The following is a 21,108-nucleotide window of genomic DNA, read 5'->3' as shown; positions in this document are numbered from 1 at the left end:
AATCAGGAACCTGTCACCCAAGGTTCCAGCCAGGATTCATGAGACCTACCTACACCTGGCCATCCTTCCACCTTCTGAGTTGGAAAAGAGAAGCAATTACAAGGTGCCTGCCCCAAAGATAAGGCTAGCATCCTCAGGAGGCTCTCTGTCCCCCAGCAGCCCCCCACCCCCACCCCCCCACATGTCAAGGACTGGACTGGCCCTGACTGCCCCAGCCGGTTGGGGGGGGGGCTCCTGGCCTGTGTGGGGCCTCCTGAACTCACTGGCTCTGGTAACCAGCAAGAAGTTTGGAGAATGAATTTAAATTCGGCCCTACCCAGATTGCAGAGCAAACATTCTCCTTCCCCTTCCTACCCCCTCACTGACCCTCCAATCAGTTGCTCATGTCGAGGCAAAGGGTGCTGGGAGCAGGGACACACGGTCGGGTCCACAGGACTCTGCTCGGGGCTTGGAGAGGACCCTGACCCCAGCAACACAGGGATGGACACAATTATAGCGTGATTTATTGGACAAGACGTGCACGTTTTGACAGGGCCTTAGTAACCACGGTTTCCTTCACTGGACAGTACAGGACCAGGGTAAAAGGGCTTACAGACAAGAACGACAAATCCTTCCCATGAGCCAAAGGGGAAAGAAAAGAGGAAGGGGGGCTTCTCCTTCCTTCCTCCCTCCTTCCCTAATACTCTGGGCCTCAGTTTACCTCATGCCAGAGTGAGGTTGGCCAAGGGAAACTGGGCGGTGCATCTCATAGCCAGGAGTGGGCTGGGGCTGTCCACTCAGGGTCAAAATGCCCAGCCAGGCCATCCGCGCTCTCCCCTTCCAGGCCCCCCGTGGGTATGGTTAGAAAACACAAAAGTGGATCCAATGCAGGACATCATGTGCAAACAGAGGAGGGGACAGAGCTTCTGCAGTCTCCTTCAGCCACGGCCCCGCTGACGGGGGACAGAGGTCAGAGTGCGCCAAGGTGCTTGGGAGAAGGGGCTCTTCTCCATCCGGGGAGGGTAGGTGGCTGTTGTCACTAAGCTTGGGGAAGGTGGTTGGTGAAAGGGGAGCAGAGACTGAAGGGTAGGACCAAGAGGGGGGCTTCTCCCCCTCCCTCCAGCAGGTGAGTGGGCCGGCCAGTCAGAAGCAGGTTGCTGGTACTACGGGAAGCCAGTAGGGAAGAGGCTGAGGGGCTGACTCTCATTGGTGGGCAGTGGAGATCGGTAGCCATCGAAGTTTCTCGGGATGCTGCCGCTGGTAGAACCTGAGCTGTTACTCAGTGTCTCGATGCTTCCCTCTCGCTGTAGTTCTGTAAGACAAAGGAGAGGACCAGGCCTGGTCAGAGCGGGGTCTGGGGGAGTGGGGCACACCCTGGGCCGGGCTGTCTGCCTGGAGGCACCTTCCAGAGGGGGGATCCCCACCTGCTCCCCAGATGAGCCAGGCAGCAGCTCCGGTCACAGGGAGTTCAGCCGAAGGAGGGAGAAGCTCCCTTGGCTGGCAGAGTCCAGTTTTAGGCCACAGTCTTTCCCTCGTTGTGGGAACCCCTTTAGGCCAGAAGTCTGGCCGCCCTGCTGATTGGTCTGGACCACACTGCCATACATGGGACACGTGCCCACGCCTGCACACAGACTCATGCTCAGCCAGCATGCTCCCCGATTCCGGAAGTGGCTCCAGTCCTGGATCTACAGGTCAGGCAGGCAGGAGAAAAGCCAGAACACGGCAAGGACTGCAGCTTCCCTGCCTGATCTGTCCCTACCTCTCCTCCCTGGCCCTGCCTGCTCCCCAGAGCTTCCACCCTGGCTTAGCAACTCACTTGCTCACTCATTCTGACCCACACAGTCTGCCTGCTGGCCAGGCCACCACTCATCTCTGGCACCTCCTGGAAAGTATCCTGTTTCCCTGCAGGAGGGAATGCCTGGTTGGAGAAGGGCCTATTCCAACGGAGAGAAGGTCCCTGCTTGCCTGCCTCCTTTCTCCCTTTCTCTTAGCCCCCAAGTGGCCTGGGGGCCCCTCGGAATGCAGAGTTGCCCTGGGAAGCAGGTGGGAAGGCTCCCATCCCCTCTGCCGCTCCTTCCCTGGCCCTCCCACAGCCATGCTGCCATCTTGGATACAGCAACTGGTCCTATCTCATTCAGTTATGGGAACCTTAACTGCCCCCCCATCCCCAATCTCTTGACCTAAGACAGGTACTGGGGCAGGTGGGTTGGGAATAGACTTCCTTGCATGCTGGATACAAGAAGAAGGAATTACTTCTTGGCTTTTGCAAGTGGCTAGTTCCTACCCCCTTTCAGTCCCTCAGAGTGGGCTCTGAGATGTGGGCACACACATCCCCGGGAAGACTCTGGGAGTGTACCCCAAGCCAAGATGTGGTGATCTGCAATTTCTCCTTCTCCAAGGTACGCTCGCCTGGGACTGAGAGGGTCTTGCCTGTCCCCCTCAGGAGCTCAGGACCTCAAAGCAAACTTGAAACAGCAAAGTGTGCTTGAGTGTTATACTTGTCTAGTCTGGCTTGAGCCCTTTATCTCCAGCCTGCCCCCGCTCCCAGCACCCTGCCGCCATATGCATGCAGCACAGCTAGCTTTGGTTAGGGGAAGAGTCATGGCCTTCACTCTTGGTCCGGCCATCGGCAGCCAGCCAGAACTAACCACTGACTCCCACTCCCTACAGACCACCCCCAAAGCACAGAAGCTGCCCAGCGGTAGCAGCCGCAGAATGGGATGGGAGAGTCTGTGCTGCCCTACTTCAGAGCAGGCGCCTGGACCCAGGAGTGAGGGGCCTTCAGGCTGCACCAGCCACATCTGGAACCTCGACACTGGAACCTCTCAGCAGATAGGGGGCAGTGGAAGGAGGGGGCTGTGGACACAGGCTGTGGGCCCGATGATGGTCTCAATCTCCAAGAGGCACTGGCTTCCCTTTTGGGCCAGAGACCCTGGGATACGTCAAGAGTTATCTAGATATGGACAGAAAACAAGGCAGGTGGCTACCGCATGAGCTCTGTCTTCCCTGCTCGTTCTCTGGTCTCACCCTAATTTGGGAGGACAGACCCTGTGCCAAGAGAGGGAGAAGATGGGAAAGCAAAGAACAGACCCTGGGATTTCTATGTGGAAGTGTCAGACTCCAAGAAATCTTCCTTCGTTCCCTTCTTTGCCCACAAGCAAGCCAAGGAGTGTGTGGGGGATCCCGGAGGCCCCGTTTGATTTCCGAGACCCTTGCCCTCATGCACAGCCGTCCTGGCACTAGGGGGCGCTGACAGCAGGGCCAGGAGGGCAGGAGAGAGGCGCACTGGCAGGAGCAAGGAAAGCAGGGGTTTCCTCAGGATCTGGACACCAGGCCCAAGCAAGAAAGCCCCAGATGAAGGAGCAGGAAAGGCCACTGGAATGGGAGAGGCTGGCCCCTTTCCAGAGCTGGGGGACAGGCCCAGAGTTCTTGATGAAGAGTGCCGACACATCCACGCTGCCAAGGAGGCGGAGGAGACTGGAGCCCAGAACCAAGCACGGCACCCCCGCTGCCCCTTGGCACAGGCCCAGGGCAACCCCCTCAGCAGTCTCAGAGGCCCCACTCCGTAAGTCTGAGTGGACGCACCTCATCCCATCATGTGATAGCGCAGGGACAGTGGCCAAAGGAACTTGCTGCTCTTGGGGGCCAGGTATGGCCTGACCGGACCGGCTCCTATTTTCTCTTCACCAATCAGGCCTGGGGTAAGACGGGAGTGGGCAGACTCTGCCCTCCCCACCCCCCCGCACTTAGGCCTTCGATTCCACCTAGATGATTTCAAGAACTCCCTACCGGTCTCCCGACCCCCCGGCACCCCCCTCTCCAACCCGCCATACCAAACCCGAGTGGCTTATCTGCGGCACAAACCTCATCTTGCTTTTCCTTTGCTTAAAAACCTTCATCGCTCCTCGAGTCCTCAGCATCAGATCTAAAGTCAGCACTACAACATGGCCTTTCACGACCTGCCCCCAAGACCCCACCTCACTAATGGCACGTTATTGAATTTGAAGAACCAAAGTAAAATGCCCTTGTGCAGTTTTGGGATCTCTCCAGGCTGCCTCAGGCCCCCCGGGGGCCTGTGCTTACGCCATTCCCTTTGACTGAAAAGCCCTTCCCAGGCTCGCCTGGCCCCCAGAACACCTACTCATCTTCCAAAGGTTAGCACAGGTGTCCACGCCTCTGTGAGCCTGTCCTGTTGCCCTGGCAGCGCCAGCCAGGCCCCGCTGGGCTCTGTCCTCACTCCCGCCCCAGGCCCTCTAACACTCCGCACCGTCTGTTCACGTGTGTGTCCCCACCCGGGGGCAAAGCCCCTCGGGGGCTGCTTCTGGGCCTTATCTCTGTTTCCCTCGTGCCAACCACAGGGCCTGGAAAACAGCTGGTGCTCAAAAAACATTTCCTGAACGAATGATGTGGTAAGGAGAGGCGGGAGCTGCTCTTCAGCGTGGACTATCAGTAAGAGAACCAGGGGCCTGGCTGGACCGGGCACTTTTCTATATGCCTTCTATCATCCCCCTTCTCTCTTCTGAGACAGAACAATGAGTGTGTGTGGAAGAGGAAGTGGAGGAGGGGTGCGCACAGGTCCCCCCCCTTCGAGTCACCCCGGCCGCCCAGCCCTAGGAGCAAGCGGCAAATGGAAATGTGTGGCCTTACCTTCCTCCATCCCGAACACCTGCTTTGTTACTGTTGGGTTGCTCACGGACGCTGGGCTGTTGGCATTGTTTTTTTTTTCCTTTTTTTTTCCCTTTTGAAAAGAAAAGCATTGAGGAATCTTTTTGGAAAAGATATGGACAACGATTGAGAAGTACACTGATCTCTGCAAGCAGGTGGAGAGGTAGCTAAGGAGGTGTGGGGTGTCACGCTGCAGGGAGGGCAGGCTGGTGGCGAGATTCTGCAGTCAAGGACAGTGACATGCATGTGTAGGGCGGTGGGCGCCAACCCGTCTGGAGGGTCCCAGAGACTGGTCACTGTGGTGACGGAGCTGAGAGCCCCTCTGGCGTGGGGGTAGGGAGAGAGGAGCCGCATACGGAGCACGAGGGCGGAGTGGGAAGGGAGAGAAGGGTGCTGGCAGGCACCCCATGCAGGTGGGCTGCCAGGAGAGGGAGAGGAGACAGTGGTAGGCTGCAGAGTTTTGGGGGACACCTCCAGACCTTTGGACTCAGGGGCCCAGCTTCTGGGCTGCTGCCCTCCTCCCCCATTCCCGAGCCTCCAGGTCTGGGCAGCTCTCCTACAGCCCAGGTGGGCTCGTGGGGAGAGTCCGGCAGCTACCTGCCAGGGCCGCGGGGGAGAGCTGGGGGCTCTGTGCAGGGGTGGCTGGGAAAGCACACCCCGCAGCCTCTCTGCTTGGGAAGAATGCAGATTCCGCTCAGTGGGAAAAAGCCAGCTCTAAAAGAGGTTGCTCCCCAGGCCTCAAAGCACCGTAGGGGATGAGGACTAGTTCCCAGCCAAGGGGCTGGGCTCAGAGAGAAGATAGCTTATTGTGCCCTCACAACCTCCAGTTACTCTGTGCACCCGGGAGTTGGGTGCTCGTGTCCCCCTCTTGCAGACAGCAAAACCAAGGAAGAGTAGGAAGCCACCGGCTCTGGCTGTGCAGTCCCCCTGAGAGGGAACTGGGGCAGCTGCAGGCCCCGGAATGGAGATGTCGGCAACTCGGGGCATCGCTGATTGGCCCGCAGTGCTCCCTGCTGGCTGTGACCACCCATTCCCGACTGCTTCTCATTGGGAAAGGGGCCTGCTATCCACAGATGCCCCTCGATGCCATGGCCAGGGTGGGCAAGCCACAGGGGGTAGGGGGACAACGGAAAGAGCAGCAACTACGAGGGAGGCGCGAGGCTCTCCTAAGTGAAGGAAAGAGAATGCTCAATCCTCAGGTGGCCCCCACTCCCCATGGAGTCTGGCAAAATTCGAAGGTGTCAGAGGGGGCATGGAGGTGGCTGCCCTTGTTAGGGAGAAGCAGCTCTGGCTCCCTGGGCACGTATGTGAAGGAAGAAGTCACGGTTAAGTCTCTGTGAGGAGGCAGGAGCACAGGCTGGGCTGTGCAGAGCGAGGGAGTCCCTCGGTGGCAGCTCACTCCCTCATCCCACAGCTGGATACTGCAGCCCCTCTGCAAAGGCAGGGGCAGGGGGACTGGCTCCTGGGAGCCATGGGTGGGTGGGTGCGGATGAGCCCGGCAGGGTGCACCGCGGGGAGAGGCAGAGGATGGAGGCAGACGGCGCCCGAGCACGAGGACACCCCCTCTGTGGCCTTTCCCTGTGGAGTGATGGTCCCCAAGGCTGCTTCACCCTTGAGGTTTTCCCTGGGGCTGTCCTCTCCCCTGGATATAGACCCTTCCCTCCCTTGAGGCTGCCCCACATGGCAAGACAGAGACTTCCAGGGACAGGCTGGATGGAAGCCTCTTTTCCCTCATGAGTCACTTTACTATGTGCCACTGTCTTGGTTCCCCCACGCCCTAGGAAACGCTGGGGACACAGGGACTAGGTGAGCCTTGGAGAAAGCGGGGGAAGCCCACGTGGGCAGGGGGCCCCCAGTGGGAGGTCAGGAGTGAAGTCCTACTTTGGGCTTGACTGTCTCTAGGCCTCTTCCAGGCCAGATAGCAGTGGGGGCAGCTGGCCAGTCAGAGACCCTCAGGGAAGCCCCTTTGGCTTCTGGTCAGTGGGGGGCAGGCATCGTGGAGAGCCCGAGGCTCAGGACTCAGAGGGAGGCCCATTTGTGGGATCCAGCGGGGTCAGTGAAGGCAGTGCCGTGCGTGTGTTTGGGAGGAGGGTGCCTGGGACCCCTGGTTCGGCCTCCAGGCAGCCCGGGACTTCCTCCAGCACCGGAGCACAGCACCTACCGGCGGCCCCTCTGGCGCGCTCAGCAGTCAGCCCCGTTCTGTACACTTAGAGCCCCGCGATGCTGCTCATTAAAGGGATTAGCGGAGCACGTTTATTGGGCCCTGGCTGCAACCACACACCCCAGCCCTATACTAACCACCCAAGCGGCTGTGGGGCGGGGGGGGGGGGGGGAGTGGGGGAGCATTAGACCTCAGGGCAGAGTCTTACCCTGCACCCACAGCCCGCTTCTGGCAGTGGGAAGGGAGAATGCTCCCCCCCCACCCCCCCATCCCAAAGCCTCAAGGGCCCGGGAAGATGGGAGGGGCAGTGTCTGCCCAGAGTGGGGAAGCAGTTTAGGGAAATGGTTGAGAGCCTAGGCTCCAGCCTGCTGCCACGTGGGAGACTTCGGGCAAACATCTCCTGTGCCTCAGTTTCCTGTGCACAAGGATAATAATGTTTGCTTCCTAGTGTGATTGTAGGAATTAAATTAAATAATGTAATGCATGTAGAGTGCATCACAAAGTGCTTAAAGCTTCCAGCCAGCAAATGTGAGTTACTACTATTGTTGCAATTGTATTAGTGATTGTGATTATCCACAGGATCCTCTGGGTCCCTCTCCGTCTTCCCTCTCCAGCAGGTGCCTCTGCCAAACAGGCCCCTATGAGCGGGCCTGCCACTGGAGCTTGGGAAGGATTCTTTCTTTTTAATCAAGAAATGGCCTGCTGAGGAAGATGGCAGATATGTGTTTACAGCTTTTCATTTCCCTCCTTGCCTCTTTGTAAATACCCTTTTCCAAGCTGGAAAATAAATTTCCAACCCTGCTGACATGCATTGATTTTTCCCTCCTATATCTACCTTCCCCATGGGCGGGGCCTGTGGTTAAGCCCCTTGCCTGGGTTGGGCTCAGTGGTACCCCAGGGGAGCGGGTGGCCCCAGAACACAGAGCAGCCAGCCAAACTGCCCCATCCTGCCCACTGCCTGGCTCAAAGGAGGTTTGCAAAAAGAAATAGTTCCAATCCCCTTCTTGGCTGGGTAAGGAGGTGGGGGTGGCCTCTGACTAAGAGGTGAGAGATTTTCAGAACTTCTCTGGATGGAACATGGGGAGAGGAGACCAGGGGATCACGGGACTGCTGCCAAGTTCAGCAGATGGATCCAAATGGGGTCTGCCCCAAGCAATCCACTTGGTCAGCCAGGGGCCTGCTGGGATCTGCTGGCTGGGACCAACCAAGCAAACTGGGACTTGGAGAGAGAAAGGTGAAGCAGGTAGGGGACTTGCATGCATCCTGTGGGGCTGAGCAGGACTGGCAACCTCCTAATGCCGGGATCCTGAGAGACGGCCTGGATGCCAATCAGGAGGCTGCTTGCCTGACACCAGTCCTGGCCCTGGAAACTACTGCTCACTCCTCTAGAGTGAGGCAGAGACAGAGATGGAGTTGGCGAAAAATGTTTCCAGAAACCCCGACAGCCCTGTCAGAGCCCACACTCTGGGCTGGAGCCAGCCTCAGTGCTGGCCATTTTTAGGAGGATACAAGGGCAGCAGGTAAAGGAGGTGGCCTGTGGGGGGGCCTTGCTTTTCTTCACACTCACAAATGCCCACCTTGGAGGCCGCCCGCCTCCCCGACACCCCTCCCCGCCCCGCCCCGCTCCCAGCCCCACCCTGCGCTGTGGGGCGCATGCACTCGGGCAACCCCACAGGCTGCAGAGCTGACAGAGATGCCAACAGACCAGCATGGCGGTCTTGGGAGGATGGGGCCGGGGGAGACAGAAGGATCGCCCTTCTCTTCCAGCAGGGCCTTTGTTCCCTTCCCAGGTATGCTTGTGGAAGGAAGGAGGGCAGCTTCTTGAAGCTGAGGGGCCGAGGATGAAATGGCTCCTCCACATCCAGATAATAGGAATCCCGGTTTGGGCTGATGGAATCTGGACGCCGAGGAGAAAGAGGACTAATTCGGGCCTGGTTATCTCCAGACCTCGCACCTATGTCTGAGTGCAGAGCCCTGGCCCACTGATGCTACATTCCGCTGGTGCCTCACCGCCCACAGCCTGTCAGCCTGAGGGCAGCCACACACCTTCCTTCCTGCCCGGAGTCCCTTTCCACCCCCAGGACTCCCACAACCGTGCTTTTTCTCCCCCTTGCCCAGCTCTTGTCCCTGACCCCCGCAGGTACTGAGGCCCAGAATGTCACAGAACGAGGCCAGGACCACATGGTCTGCCCTGCCCTCCACCCCTCAGCTCCGGACAATGAGGGGAAATATCCAGTGCTCTTGGCTCAGGAGACCAGGAACTGCTTCCCTTGGCCACTGGGGCCATGCACGTGCCTAATAACCTTAGGGTTTAGGGGGAGACCCGAGGCCTAGAGAAGACTTTGGGTCTTCCCAAGCATCCACTGGAAAGTTGTGGTCAGTTGTGGAAAGTTGTAGAAAGGATGACGGTTGAGGAGACTAGGCAAGCAGACAGCCTCCATTCAGGAAAACTGGGGAGTAGGCACATCACCTCTCTTCCCCATCGCTCCTTCCCCCCAGTAGCCAAAGAGGAACCTTATTCATGACAGCAGGCCATTAATATCATGAGGTAGAGGCGCAGAGGTAGCTAGATCCCCAAATTCCTGGCCAGTAGGGACAGGGGTGTGGCAGGAGATGAGCATGCTGGAATGTTGGGGAAGGGAGAGTAAACATAGAAAGAGAGGGGGAGGGAGGCCTAACGAATGAGGAGGACTCCGGAGGCCCCTGTTCAAAAGACCAGACTCTCACCGCATCCTACACCCCCTCTCCATTGGAGCTGGCTGTGTGTGTGTGTGTGTGTGTGTGTTGGGGGAGTGGGGAGCGCAGTATCCGAGTTCCAACAGAGCAAGCAGCTCATGGCTCAGCCCCAGGTTCCTTCACAGCCTTTGAACAGCTGATGAGCAATGGCAGTAGGTGGGGTATTAGTTGGAGGGTATGCTGGCCTGGTTGGGGGTGAGAGCCTTTCCCCAGGTCGCCCCATAGAACCACCATAATAAGGAACCAATCCCAGGTAGGGAAAGACTTGAACCAGAAATGCTGCCACACTCCACTCCCAGGAAATCCATGTTACCTAAGCCAAGTCTTGGCTTCAAAGCAGAAGAGAGCAGGATCCCCCACCCGGACCACCTCGACCAGTACCCCATGTGCAGTGACCCTCTCAGTACCACTCTATTGCTCTAACTTTATATATTGACCTGTCACAGCCTCTTAGACATGGGGACAGCAAAGGCTGAGTGGACCAGGCTCCCGTTTCCCTGGTTTTGAGGTATTTGGCAAATCTGGCTGAAGCCACACTTCGGGAACAGCCCTGCACTGAAACTCCCTGCGGATGGCAGGAAGGAAGAGTCCTGTGGTAGGAGGCTGAGAGTTCTGTCACAGACATGCTGAATGACCCGCGCGAGTCACTTCACTTGTCCTCTGCTTCAGCATCTGTCAGGCAGGAGGGGAGGGGCGGCTCCGGCAACCTCACGGGGTGTGTGAGGCTCTAAAGAGAAAAGGATGTGATGGGGCTTTCAGAAGCAGAACACACACTGAACACATGGAGTGTCCCGGTTAGAAAATCAGTGTGGCCACCTCTGGTGTTCCAGCAGGCGGAGGCCCCCAGAGGAGAGCTCCTCATGCAGGAGGGCCTGGAAGGGTCTTTCTAGCTCTGGGTCACGGCACGACCCCGAGGGCCGAGTCTTGGCAGACGCCATCTGAGGTAGACACGGGCTGGGCGGTTCCGAGATGTGTCTTTGGTAGAGAATGCCCAGCCAGGTGCTGTGGCATGAGCTCTTTGTGTGTGTGTGTGTCTGTGTATGGGAAGGATGTGGGTGCTAATGAAGGCCCTGCAAACATGCCCACTCAGCATGGCTACGAGGAGGACACGGTGCTTGGAAAGTCTCCTGTGGAAATGGTGCTTGGCAGCTAGCCTGGACCCGCCTATCTCCTCCAGCCCAGCCTTGAGGCTCGGGAGACCCCACCGAGCTCCCAGACGGGGTCTTCCAGAGCTGCCCTCCAGGCCTGAGAGACAGCACAGGGGTCCGCAGACCACAGGAGAGATGCAGCTCCTTGAACTTTGCTGGCCTGACGGGCCAGAGCCACATCTGGTTCTCATTCGAATGTCCAAACATAATTAAATTCTCTATGATGCAGCGGAAGAGTTTGGTAAGATGTGGCTTTTCCCCCCTTTCCATCAAGGTTAAGAAATCAGTCTCTCATTCCACTGGCCAGCCGACTCATTCTCCTCCCTGCCACTGGTCTGTCCCATTCTAGAAAGCAGAGGCCCGTGCTCTGATCTGATTTCTCGAGCTGACGGGGCCGGGGCCAGTGTGGGCTACATGGAGCCCCTCTCCCCCAGTCTCACTTACCCACCTGAGAGGATTAACAGCTGAGGCCAAAGCAGCAGGCTGGTGACTGAGCAAGTTAGTGCACTGTGGGTTGGGCGGGGGTGGGGAGCTGAGCCGTTGTACCCAGGCTGTTCCGTGACAAACCAGTGTCCTCGCACTGACTAGATGCAAAGATCCCCTCTCTGTAGGTCCTCACAATGGGAAGCCCTTGAGAGTCTCCAAAGTCTCTGGCCTGGCCCTCTGGTCCCTCTGTGGGAAATGGAGCTTTCCATGGTCAGGGAGGGGTGAGGCAGTCCCGTGTCCCCTCCCCCCCCGGCCCAGCACCTCTCACCTTGCAGCCTAGGGACGGCTGCAAGGCAGCACCGTGCCCCCGGCCCGCCTCCACATACAAAGGAGGGAGGCAGGGGGAGTGTTGGAGGCATGGAGAAGGCCAAGAGCAGCAATGAGCCCTCTCAAAGAATCCCTGGGACCTCCATGTCTCACATGATTTCTAGTCATTTCTGGCCAGTCAAGGCTCTGAACAGGCTAATGGGCAGCAGGGTCCAAGGTGCAGTCCTCGGAGATGGAGGGCGGCCTCCTCAACAGAAAGGAGGCCCCCTAACCGGAGGCTTCGCTACCTCTCCTCAGCTGCCTGTCCAGGACTGCCCTGAATTCAAGCAAAATATCCTCTAGATGGGATGCTTTTTCTAGCGTCCCTTCCCGAGTATCTTCTGTTTATGGCTTTTTTTTTTTTTTCCTAAACTTAGGGATTTATGACTTTCATGGTAATGGGTTCCATTCTACTTCCTCTGTGCCTATTCTTCTAATCTTTGTGGTACAGGCTTTACAAGAGTTTCTTAATAAGTCAGGATATTTTTCCTTTTGAAACAAGCTGTCCTGCAAGTTAATGACTTACGGTAGGTGTGGATGCTACCCAGAGACAAACAGGGGCTGGGAAGGGGATAACCAGGGTACAGCAGGGGAGAATCTTCTAGATTAAACAGAGCTATGCAGAGGTCCCTTTAAGACCCTTGGCCAAGTCCTGCCTAGTGCCCTCCTGATGTTCGCAACATCCTTATCAGACGGCTAGGACCACTTGCAGGTACACATGGTGTTTCCATGCCAAAGAATGCTCAGTGCTCACCCTGGGGACAGGTGCACACACAAGTTGGTGTGAACCAAACAATCCCAACATTGCTGACCTGGCTCTGAATAGGAATAATTCTGTGTATCTTTTTCAAACGGTAAACTTTCGTTTAGTAACGAATTTAATTAATTTCTTGGTGGCATTGGTGCCAAGGCCACGGGTCTGGTGCCTTCACATCCATGAAGAAGCCTTTAAGGAAGCTTAAGCCAGTTCTCAGCCCAGGTGCCCGAGGCCAAGCCTAGCCAAGAGAATGGCGCGGTGGGGCCGAGGTCCCCGCTGTCCCTGCTGGGGCCGCAGCCCGTGCTGGGAGCCCTCGCTCCCCCGCTGGGAGGGCAGCACAAGTCTCAATTAGCTGCTGTGGAGCCGCCTGTCCTGGGCAAAACGCTGAGCGGATGCCGCCTCTGCTTTGTGCTCTGTTCACAGACCGGCTGCTGGAGCCGGGGCTCTATTCATTATTCAATTCAGCTGGCTCAGACGAGCCTTTCCATTTGCTCCTCCAGGAGGAATAACAAATCTAGAAATGCAATTCCATTTTGGTGTATTAAGATATCGATTCGCCTGGCGAGGGGAAGTGCATTCGTTCTGTCAGCCCTCCCGTGGGCAGGAAGGGGTTAACCAAATGTTTATCACAAGGCTGGCTTCAGAGTTGAAAGTAATGTGATCAGTAATGAATTTTGTGTTACATTAGGTTGTATAAATGGACAGACAAGCGCAGACAACAAGTGGCCAGGAGTCGGGGCTAATCTAATGATGTAAAAATAGAGACAGCACCAATTATACTAGGGGCCAGCTCCAGGCTCCTGCAGGGACTGCAAATGAATAGGTACAAATCAAATTACTCACTAATAGACGCACTACAAGAGGGGCAGTCAATGGTAAATGCATTAGAGCCTAGTGACCTCTCTGCTCTGCACAGCAGAATCCGAAAATTTGACTTCCATCTTAAAAGTGGGGGGCAGGGAATGAGGTTCTCAAAGAAACTCTTGTTGGGTGAGGAACAGCAACTACGGCGCCCCCCAAACCAGTCCGTTGCCAGAAGGTACCTCCTGTCTGTGCTGACCTCTTGTCCTCAATTCAAGGCCTCCTGAGAGCTTGAGCACCGGGGAATGGGGGTGCGGTGTAAGGGAGCAACTTCTGGAGGGACAAACAGAGCAGTGGGACGAAGCCTTGCACGTAGGCAAAGACAGGAGGTTACATACCAACATACTTCACAGCCATGTGTCTCTCAGGGGTGGTGTGTTTTACAGCTACGTCAAGGGCTGTGTCTGTATTGAAAATAGAATATTTCTTTAAAGAGGATCACAACGTGGACCTTTCAGAGAGCAGCAAGTGCTGAAACCAAAGCGAGTAGGTATCAAAAATCCGGTTGGGCCACGGAGAGCCCTGCAAGGGGTTGTCGTGGTCTGTTCCACGGCGCAGCACATCCGGGCTTTCACGTAACGCTCACTAGCCTCAACTGCTGTCACCCTTCCCTCCGTTCCTCCTGCCCCATGCCGCCTACATCCGTGGATCATGGAGACACGCTCAAAGGCAGGAACCGTTTGCTCACATTCAGCTCTCTGTGGCTTGGGGAGGAACACAGTGTGAAACCAAAACATCTCCAAACCTTCCGAGGACCCAGCCAGGCCCAGATGGAAACAGGACCCTGCTGGGCTTAGTCCACACTCCCCCCCACCCAGTGCTGTAAGCCCAGCACTACAGCACCCATCGAAGTCGAGACGGCATGCTGGTTCTGGCCAACTGGGGCCCAGAGATGAGGGGAACATGCCAGCAGAACGAGCACAGGGAGGGCACAGAGTGGAAAAAGTCACCTGACACAAATGAAGCAACTGGATGTTGATCTTCCCCAAACTGAATTAAGCACATGGAGGGGTGGGATAGCAAGCTATCAAGCTACACTAAATAATATGTGGGGGGAGTTGGGGGAGGTCTGTGAAGCCTGGTGCTGGGGGATTCTGCCAGCAAATTAAAAAATTTATGCTTATGCAGTGGGCCTGCAGGTGCCCGGGGGCAGGGGTGGGTTCCAAGAGAAGTGGGCAGGAAGAAATCACCCAACGTCAGCGGTGAGGTGGCTGATTCTGATAGAGGCACTTGGCACTGCGCCCTCTGCTATGTTCAGTCACGTTGGCATGGCTTGGCGGGGCCCTGGACTCCTGAAGGGTCAGGGGGTCATTTCCAACTCCACTTCCTGTGTGTATGTGTGTCTCTCCTCTGTTACCAGCCATCAAGCCTAGGGGTGGTCCGTACGCTGCAGACCATCTCCCGAGGAGGCAGGAGGCAGAGACAAGCGCAGAGGGGAAGATGGGTATTTAGCCATCCATGACTGTGTTTAACTTTGTTCAGATCTCACACCTCACAGAAAGGTCAATGGTTAAAGGTGAATTCTTTGGCAGAGGAGGAAGAGCAGAGAGAAATACTCCCTCTTGTTAACCATTTACCTATGTTAATGTCTCCAGAGGAGGGCCCTTGTCTGGGGGTCCAACTGCCCTTCCCCACCCTCTTGTCCAAGCCTCTTCATCTTCCACAGGAACTCCTGCCTCCATGTTGGGCCAGTACCCGGAAAGGGGATTCTGAAGGTTCCCCAATGAAGTCACACTGGCACTTCCTCCTTGTTGACAGGAATTGGAGTGCTCTGGTTAAAGAATTCAGAGTAGACTGGGCAACTGAAAACTGTGCAGAGGAACTGCTCAGCCCTAAGCTCCCATTATAGCTCTGCCTCTGCCTGGGACTTCTAGCAGTCTTGGGAGACAGGCGGGGGGGGGGGGGGGGAGAGAGAGAGAGAGGAGGGAGAGGGGGAGACGGGGAGAGAGGGGAGAGGGAGAAGGGGAAGAGTGGGGACGAGAGAGACAGAGGCAGAGAGAGAGGGAGACGGGGGAGACAGAGAGAGGGAGACGGTGGGGGGGGAAGGGAGAGGGAGAGAGGGAAAGAGGGAGAGAGGGAGAAAGAGGAAAAGCGGGGGGCGGGGGTGAGAGAAACGGTCTACCAAGAATCAGATTTGACAACTGGCCAGACACTAACAAGTGTGTCCTAAACATGGTAATTTTCCCCATTGCTCTGGCTGGCTCTCATTTACCTCTCAGGAGCCACAAAAACCCATGCAGTCATTCAACAAACATTAGCTGGGGCTCCGCTTGGCTCTTGTTCCCAGTGCTGGATGCTGGGCAACGAGAAGGCTGGTGGTTGGAGGTAACAAAGGGGAGTCACACTCTGTCCAAGGCACCAGAATCAGGTTAAGACATGCAGTATGGGCAGTGTGGCTGAGGGAGGGGCTGAAGGGATCCCCCAGGGCTGAGCCCCCCCACCCCCCCAATGGCACGTAGAACAGAATCAGACACTGCTTGGTAAGGGAAAAGGCAACAGACACTACTTGTCCGGGGCCAAGTGTCCAGTGAGCAGGTGGTTCAGAAGTTCAGAGGAGAGAGAAAGGGCATTTGGCTGCATGGTCAGGGAGGGCTTCACAGAGGGGGTGTGATCGGAGCTCGGTCTAAAAAAGTGACTGGGCAGAGAGGGAGGGCGGAGGGGACTCTAACAGAGCCAGGTGAGCAGGGCATGTGCTGCGGATGATGGGATGGTTTTGACAGGGGAGCGTGTTTGTGTGAAGGTGGTGGTGGTGGTGAAGATGAATAAGAATAAGGGGTTATTGTGGACAAGCGAGTGGGAGAGCAGGTTGGAAAGGAGGGTGAGAAGGACCCGGAAGAGCCTTGAAATCTCACTGCAGGAGCCGAGGTGGAAATGTGTGGGCCCTGAGCACGTTGTGAGTAGGGCAATAGGACGACAGAACAGGCCCTGAACGTGAGAGCCCCCTTCCTCTTCTGGGGATCCCCTCTCATTCTGAATAGCGGGTGGGAGTCATTGAAATACCCTCTGATCAGGTGAGACTGTTGGGATCTTGAGAAACTCCTCCTAGAGATATCTCTCTCTCTCCCTCTCTCTCTCTCTCATCCTGCTGTCAGCATTCTTGGGCTGTGTGAGCAGAGTCTCATTATTTAATGCTCCTGGGCTTCATTTCACTTCTTGTGAGGTTGCAGCTCAGGCTTCTTAACCTCAGCGCCCACTTTTTGGATTATGTGAATACATGGCAGACAGTGTAAACTCCTTTAGAGATACTGTGCCTCTTAGACCTGTTTTTTCTACATTTCCTGAGTCAAGTTTATAAGAAGTTACTTTCCTTCTGTTTTGTGTGGATCCCAATTCCACAAATCTTTCTCATGGACAACTTTTATCATTTATATACACATGCACAACCTTATTTTCATTTTTCTCGCAATAACTAAAATAACTAGTATTGTAGGCCCTTGCACAGTATTGCTTATCCATGGAGAATATAAGCTTTGTGAGTACTCCGTTGGCTGATGGGTCACTAAAGGGCCCCCATTATCTTGACCTGGTGTAGAAATAAACATCTGCAGCTGGGAGCAGGGTTGGTTGGGCACCACTAGGTGTGTGTTAAATCCCAGACGGAGGGTCACAGCTAGGACCCACAGGTGTGGGAGATCTAACCCAAGGAGCCTGAAGACCCACAGGCATGGGAGTGGGCACATCTGGCCAGGACTGGAAACCACCACCCGGGTTCAGAGCGCCCCACCCCACCCCCCGCCCGGAGCAATATCCTCTGTCCAGTAAACCCCTGCAAGGAGGTTTGGTCCGAACACCAAGGACAACATCAGTAGGGTTGCCCCTGAAGATGCTATTGCTATTGTCTGTGGGACAGACCCTTAAGGAAAGAACTATTCTGATACCAGAATGAAGAAAACTCAGCGAATTCCACTGTTTTATAGAGGCTGGGGTTCCAGCACCTCCTCAATATCTCATTTTGATCCTGTATTTTTTAGTTATGATCTGACTTCAAATCTTCCATCTTTCCTCCACTGTGAGTCGGAGAGAGGAGCATCTCCCTGGCAGTGTTGTGATGATTAAAGGACATTTCTGTGGCTCGCCTAGAGTCTAAAACATAGAAGCCACTTGGGAGACGTGGCCATTATCGTGGAGAGGAGTCAGTGAGAAGACAGATGCAGTGCTCCGTACAGCGGCACAGCGTCCAACCCCTAATACACACGGGGAGCAGACGTTTCCACTTTGCCTGGTTTCTCCCGCCTGTGGCATTGGAGAAGAAACTGAACCAAGGTGGGAGAGGAACCTGCCCAGGCTTCCCCCATTCCTTGATGAGGACTTCCAAATGCCACTGAGAAGAAAAAAACCCAACATTCCTCCCAGTGTCAGTAGCTGGGTGCCTGGGATGGAAAGGACTCTCGGATTCGGCCTTTCCTACCAGTGGAAACCAGCGAGGAACAGGCCATCTGACACCGAACCGAGACACAGATGGCCACCCCCGGGTCGCGGGCAGCAGCGGCTTCCCCGTCACCCTCAGCGGCAGTGCTGTGGCCGCCCACGGCGCTGGGCTCTACGTCTGGGGGCTCCTACGTCTCTGGGGACCCTCAGCAACCATGGCAGCTGGGACTGGGCAAGCTGCAGTTTTGTCTTCACATCCTGAAAAGACCCATCCGGATTTCTGGTCCAGCCCTGCTATGGGTGGGCCCGCGTGGGCAGCCGGAGAGAGGAGCCAGAGAGGCGCACACCCGCAGTTCGGCCCTCTTGCCTCCTCCGGAGCTTTCACCTCTTTGAGGGTAGGAGCCATGCCTTACTTCTTCCCTACAGTGCCCAGCCCAGGGGGGAGAAACCCGCAGGTGTCCACAGAGAGCCTGCCTGCCCACTGCGACCACGGAAGAAGGCGCAGGCCCGTTGAGGAGGTCACTGAGAGAAGACATGAAAAGCATTTTGTAGACATACTGTAGAAGGAGCAAAATTCCAGGGCCCGATTCGGTAAAGCAAAGGGAAGGACTTAAGCGACAGGCTAAGTTACTTGGATGAAAGCGCTTGCCAGAGAGTAGAGGTGTCTAAAAGATAAGAGAATTAATTCACTGTCCCATGCCCACAATTGTCACCTGAGCGTGTGGCAACTTGAGATGGGACAGGGCTAGTATGGCCCCTACTGGAAATGCAGCTTTAGCACAAAAATGTTCCCAGCCCTCAGCAGTGGGGTGAGCGGGAGTTCCAAGGCCCATTGGAAGAGCTAATCCGAGAGGGAGGATACAGGGACCAATGCACTGGGTTATTTGCTTTGGGGTACACATCTGGTCAACTCCAATAACAATAGCTAACACTTATTATTAACATTGACTTCTACAGTCCTGAAATGAAAGATGGTATTAGCATGAGGCCGCACACACACACACACACACACACACACACACACACACACACACAAAATGCTCTTCGTTCCTTTCCTGCAGAACATAGGTATTTATTAATCAACTTATTGAAACCTTCCTGTGACCATTTAAAAACTGTGTGCAATGTTCAAAATGTGCTTTTCACGTTAAGAAGGAGAAAAGACACAAGCCCTTTCAAGAAGTGAAAGTAGTTTCTGACAAATCTTTGGAAGAGCATTAGTTGAATATAATCCTAATAATTAATATACATACAGGAAAACCGAGGGGATTTGGCCGAATAAATTAGAGCACTGTTTTCCAAACTGACGTATTGTGAAATCAATTTAGTGGGTCATGACTATGCTCTTAAAAAAATGTAAGAAAACAGAAAGTACTAGAATGCACTGCTTATAATACTGTTTGTGAAAATTTTGTATGTTTGGGTAAGGAAGTAAATGTATGTCTGACAGAAGGCAAGAGGCAAAGATTGAGCCCATAGTGTGATCCCCTAGAGTAACTGTTTCTGGACAAAACAGTCCGTTGAAGAGATTGTAGACAGAAAAAGATGAAGCCTCTTTCCTACCTTTAGTGCTGTGATTATAAAGGAGAAACGGTGTTCCTGGGCTGCAGGAAGCCACAGTCAGGGGGAAGAGACAGTCCCTCTTGACCTTGAGAGCTGACTTAGTGAGCTCTTAAGAGTCAACAGCAGCAAAAGGAGGCTGCCTGCCACAGAGACGTGTCAAGCTGATCGGGGCTTGGGAATGAGTCCCGGGGCTTTTGCCGTTGGACGTGGGAGAGAGCAAAGAAGAAAGAACAAGCTTTAGGTAAAGATGGAAAGAGTTAAAGTCTAAAGAGAAAATGCACTTAATATGTATCCAGGTGTTTATGAAGATTTGTTGGTATTAGGTTATATCTACCTAGACACAAAACAACTGGAGTAAGTACATGTTTTGCTTATTTAAAAAATTCTATTTTTCTAGAAAAGGCAATATTGAAAGGAATGTCTGCTAAGCAGGAATTAATCAGGTTGTTTTGAGGGGGGCGATAGACAGAGGAGGGGCTGTGGGAGACAGCATTCCGGGCAGGAGCAGTAGGTGCAGGGGGCCTGGCGGGCAGAGAGAGCACTCGTGCTTAGGGACCCTCCGGGGAGTTCAGCTTGGCTGGAGCTCGCAGAGAGCAACAGGAGAGGAGTCTGGAGACAGGGCAGTGGCTGGTCACGAAGGGCTTCGTACACAGTGAGATGGGGTGGACCGGGAGAAGGCCGGGCTTGTGGGAGAGGAGTGCAGCTTTTGGACATGTGGAAATGTCAGTAGGTGCCTGGATAAATGGTTCTGGAGTTCAGGAGAGAAAGCCAGCTTGGAGATTATTTGGAGATAGTCAGTTTAGAGGTAGTAATTGAGGCCCCAGAAGCAGAGGAGAGTGCCCTGTGCTGACTGAGGGTGAGGGAAGAGGGCCAAGATAGGGCTTTGAGAAATACACTTAAGGCCAATGGGGAAGGAAAACCCAGAAAAGGGAGGGAGGAGAAGTAGCCAGAGGCAGAAACAAACCAGGAGAGCGAGGTGGAAGGGGGCTTCGGGAGAGCACCTCAAGATCGCAGGGCGTGGCTCACGGCGCTAAAGCCCCCGGCCCACTGGTGACTCTGCGGGGGGGGGGGGGGGGGGCAGCTGTTGTGGTTGCGCAGGCTCTGCAGGCCAGGACTGCTCCTCCTCAGGAGGAGAGGGGGAGCTTGTTGTGGGGACCGGTGGGATCTGGGCGCGTGGAGTCAAGAGATTTCTTGAACAATGACCACCATTTTCTCTCTGAGGGTGAGAGACAAGATGGTGGGGTAAGAGACCTGAGGAGAATGGGGGAGTCTGAAATACTACCCGTGCAGAAGGCAAGAGACTGATTTCAAAACGATGGACTGAGCACATGTGCCATATTTAAAAAAAAAAAAAAAAAACAACAAAGCAAAAATGGAGGGAAAATATTAAAAAAGAAAACAAACTCATAGGGGACCAGAGATCCGTGGAGTCTTTAAGAGAAGGAAACCAGACCAGAAGCCATAGCAGGAGGCAGGGGCTGCAGCAGAACTGCTCACATCTAGGCTGAATGCAGAATTCATTCACTCAGCAAATAGTGACCACGGGCCTACTATGCGCCAGACACTGTTCTAGGTGCTGGTTGCTAGTTTCTGCTGCAAAAGACGAGCACAAACCGAGAACAGGAGGAGGGGCTACTGGAAAAAATAGAGAAGGCTTCCCCTGGCTCACTGGAGAGTAGATGCCAGAAATCTCTAGAGGCACCAATCTGAACAGCTTGTGATTCTCCCTCAGCAAACCTAAGTGTAAGAGCAGAACTGGACTGACCTTGATTTGGAGTTCTGCTGAATGGGGACAGTGGAAGGCTAACAGGGCCAAGGGGCGTGATGATATTGCAAGACAGCAACTCAGCCAGTTATTTCAGAGCAGATTTGCAAATTACACGTGTGATCTAATTAGACTGACCGGTCAGCAGCCCCCACAGAGGACAGAAGTAACACCTGCCTCCTAGGTGAATCGTGTTTTAAGACGGACCTTGTCAAATGTGCATAGAGATCTTATTAGGATGCGGGTGCAGACGCAGCGGGGCTGGGTGGGGCCCGAGACTATGCATTTCTAACCAGCTCCCAGGTAGAGATGG

The 21,108-nt window shown here is 55.0% G+C and overlaps 2 protein-coding genes across 9 annotated transcripts in view; one reads left to right on the top strand and one right to left on the bottom strand.

The window, feature by feature from the left end:
• Positions 1-485: 485 nt before the first annotated feature.
• Positions 486-21,108, bottom strand: part of BCAS3 (BCAS3 microtubule associated cell migration factor) — a 593,075-nt gene continuing 572,452 nt past the window's right edge. For 3 of the 7 annotated variants that reach the window (XM_078064169.1, XM_078064164.1, XM_078064175.1), the window contains 3 exons: positions 13,438-13,503; positions 4,627-4,717; positions 486-1,291 (listed from right to left, as the gene is read on the bottom strand). In XM_078064169.1, coding sequence (XP_077920295.1) covers positions 1,255-1,291; positions 4,627-4,717; positions 13,438-13,503 — 194 coding nt within the window. In that variant the 3' untranslated portion in view covers positions 486-1,254. The remainder of the gene's footprint in view (positions 1,292-4,626; positions 4,718-13,437; positions 13,504-21,108) is intronic. The other 4 variants (XM_078064176.1, XM_078064185.1, XM_078064171.1 and 1 more) reach the window with 2 other exon arrangements.
• LOC118529067 (uncharacterized) overlaps positions 11,016-21,108 on the top strand; it is a 39,492-nt gene continuing 29,399 nt past the window's right edge. For both annotated transcript variants that reach the window (XR_013444599.1, XR_013444598.1), the window contains exon 1: positions 11,016-11,187. The gene's annotated coding sequence lies outside the window, so the exon portion shown is untranslated. The remainder of the gene's footprint in view (positions 11,188-21,108) is intronic.

This window comes from Halichoerus grypus, chromosome 2 (assembly GCF_964656455.1).
Source record: "Halichoerus grypus chromosome 2, mHalGry1.hap1.1, whole genome shotgun sequence".
Lineage (NCBI taxonomy): Eukaryota > Metazoa > Chordata > Mammalia > Carnivora > Phocidae > Halichoerus > Halichoerus grypus.
This window is presented reverse-complemented; position numbering and strand designations above follow the sequence as displayed.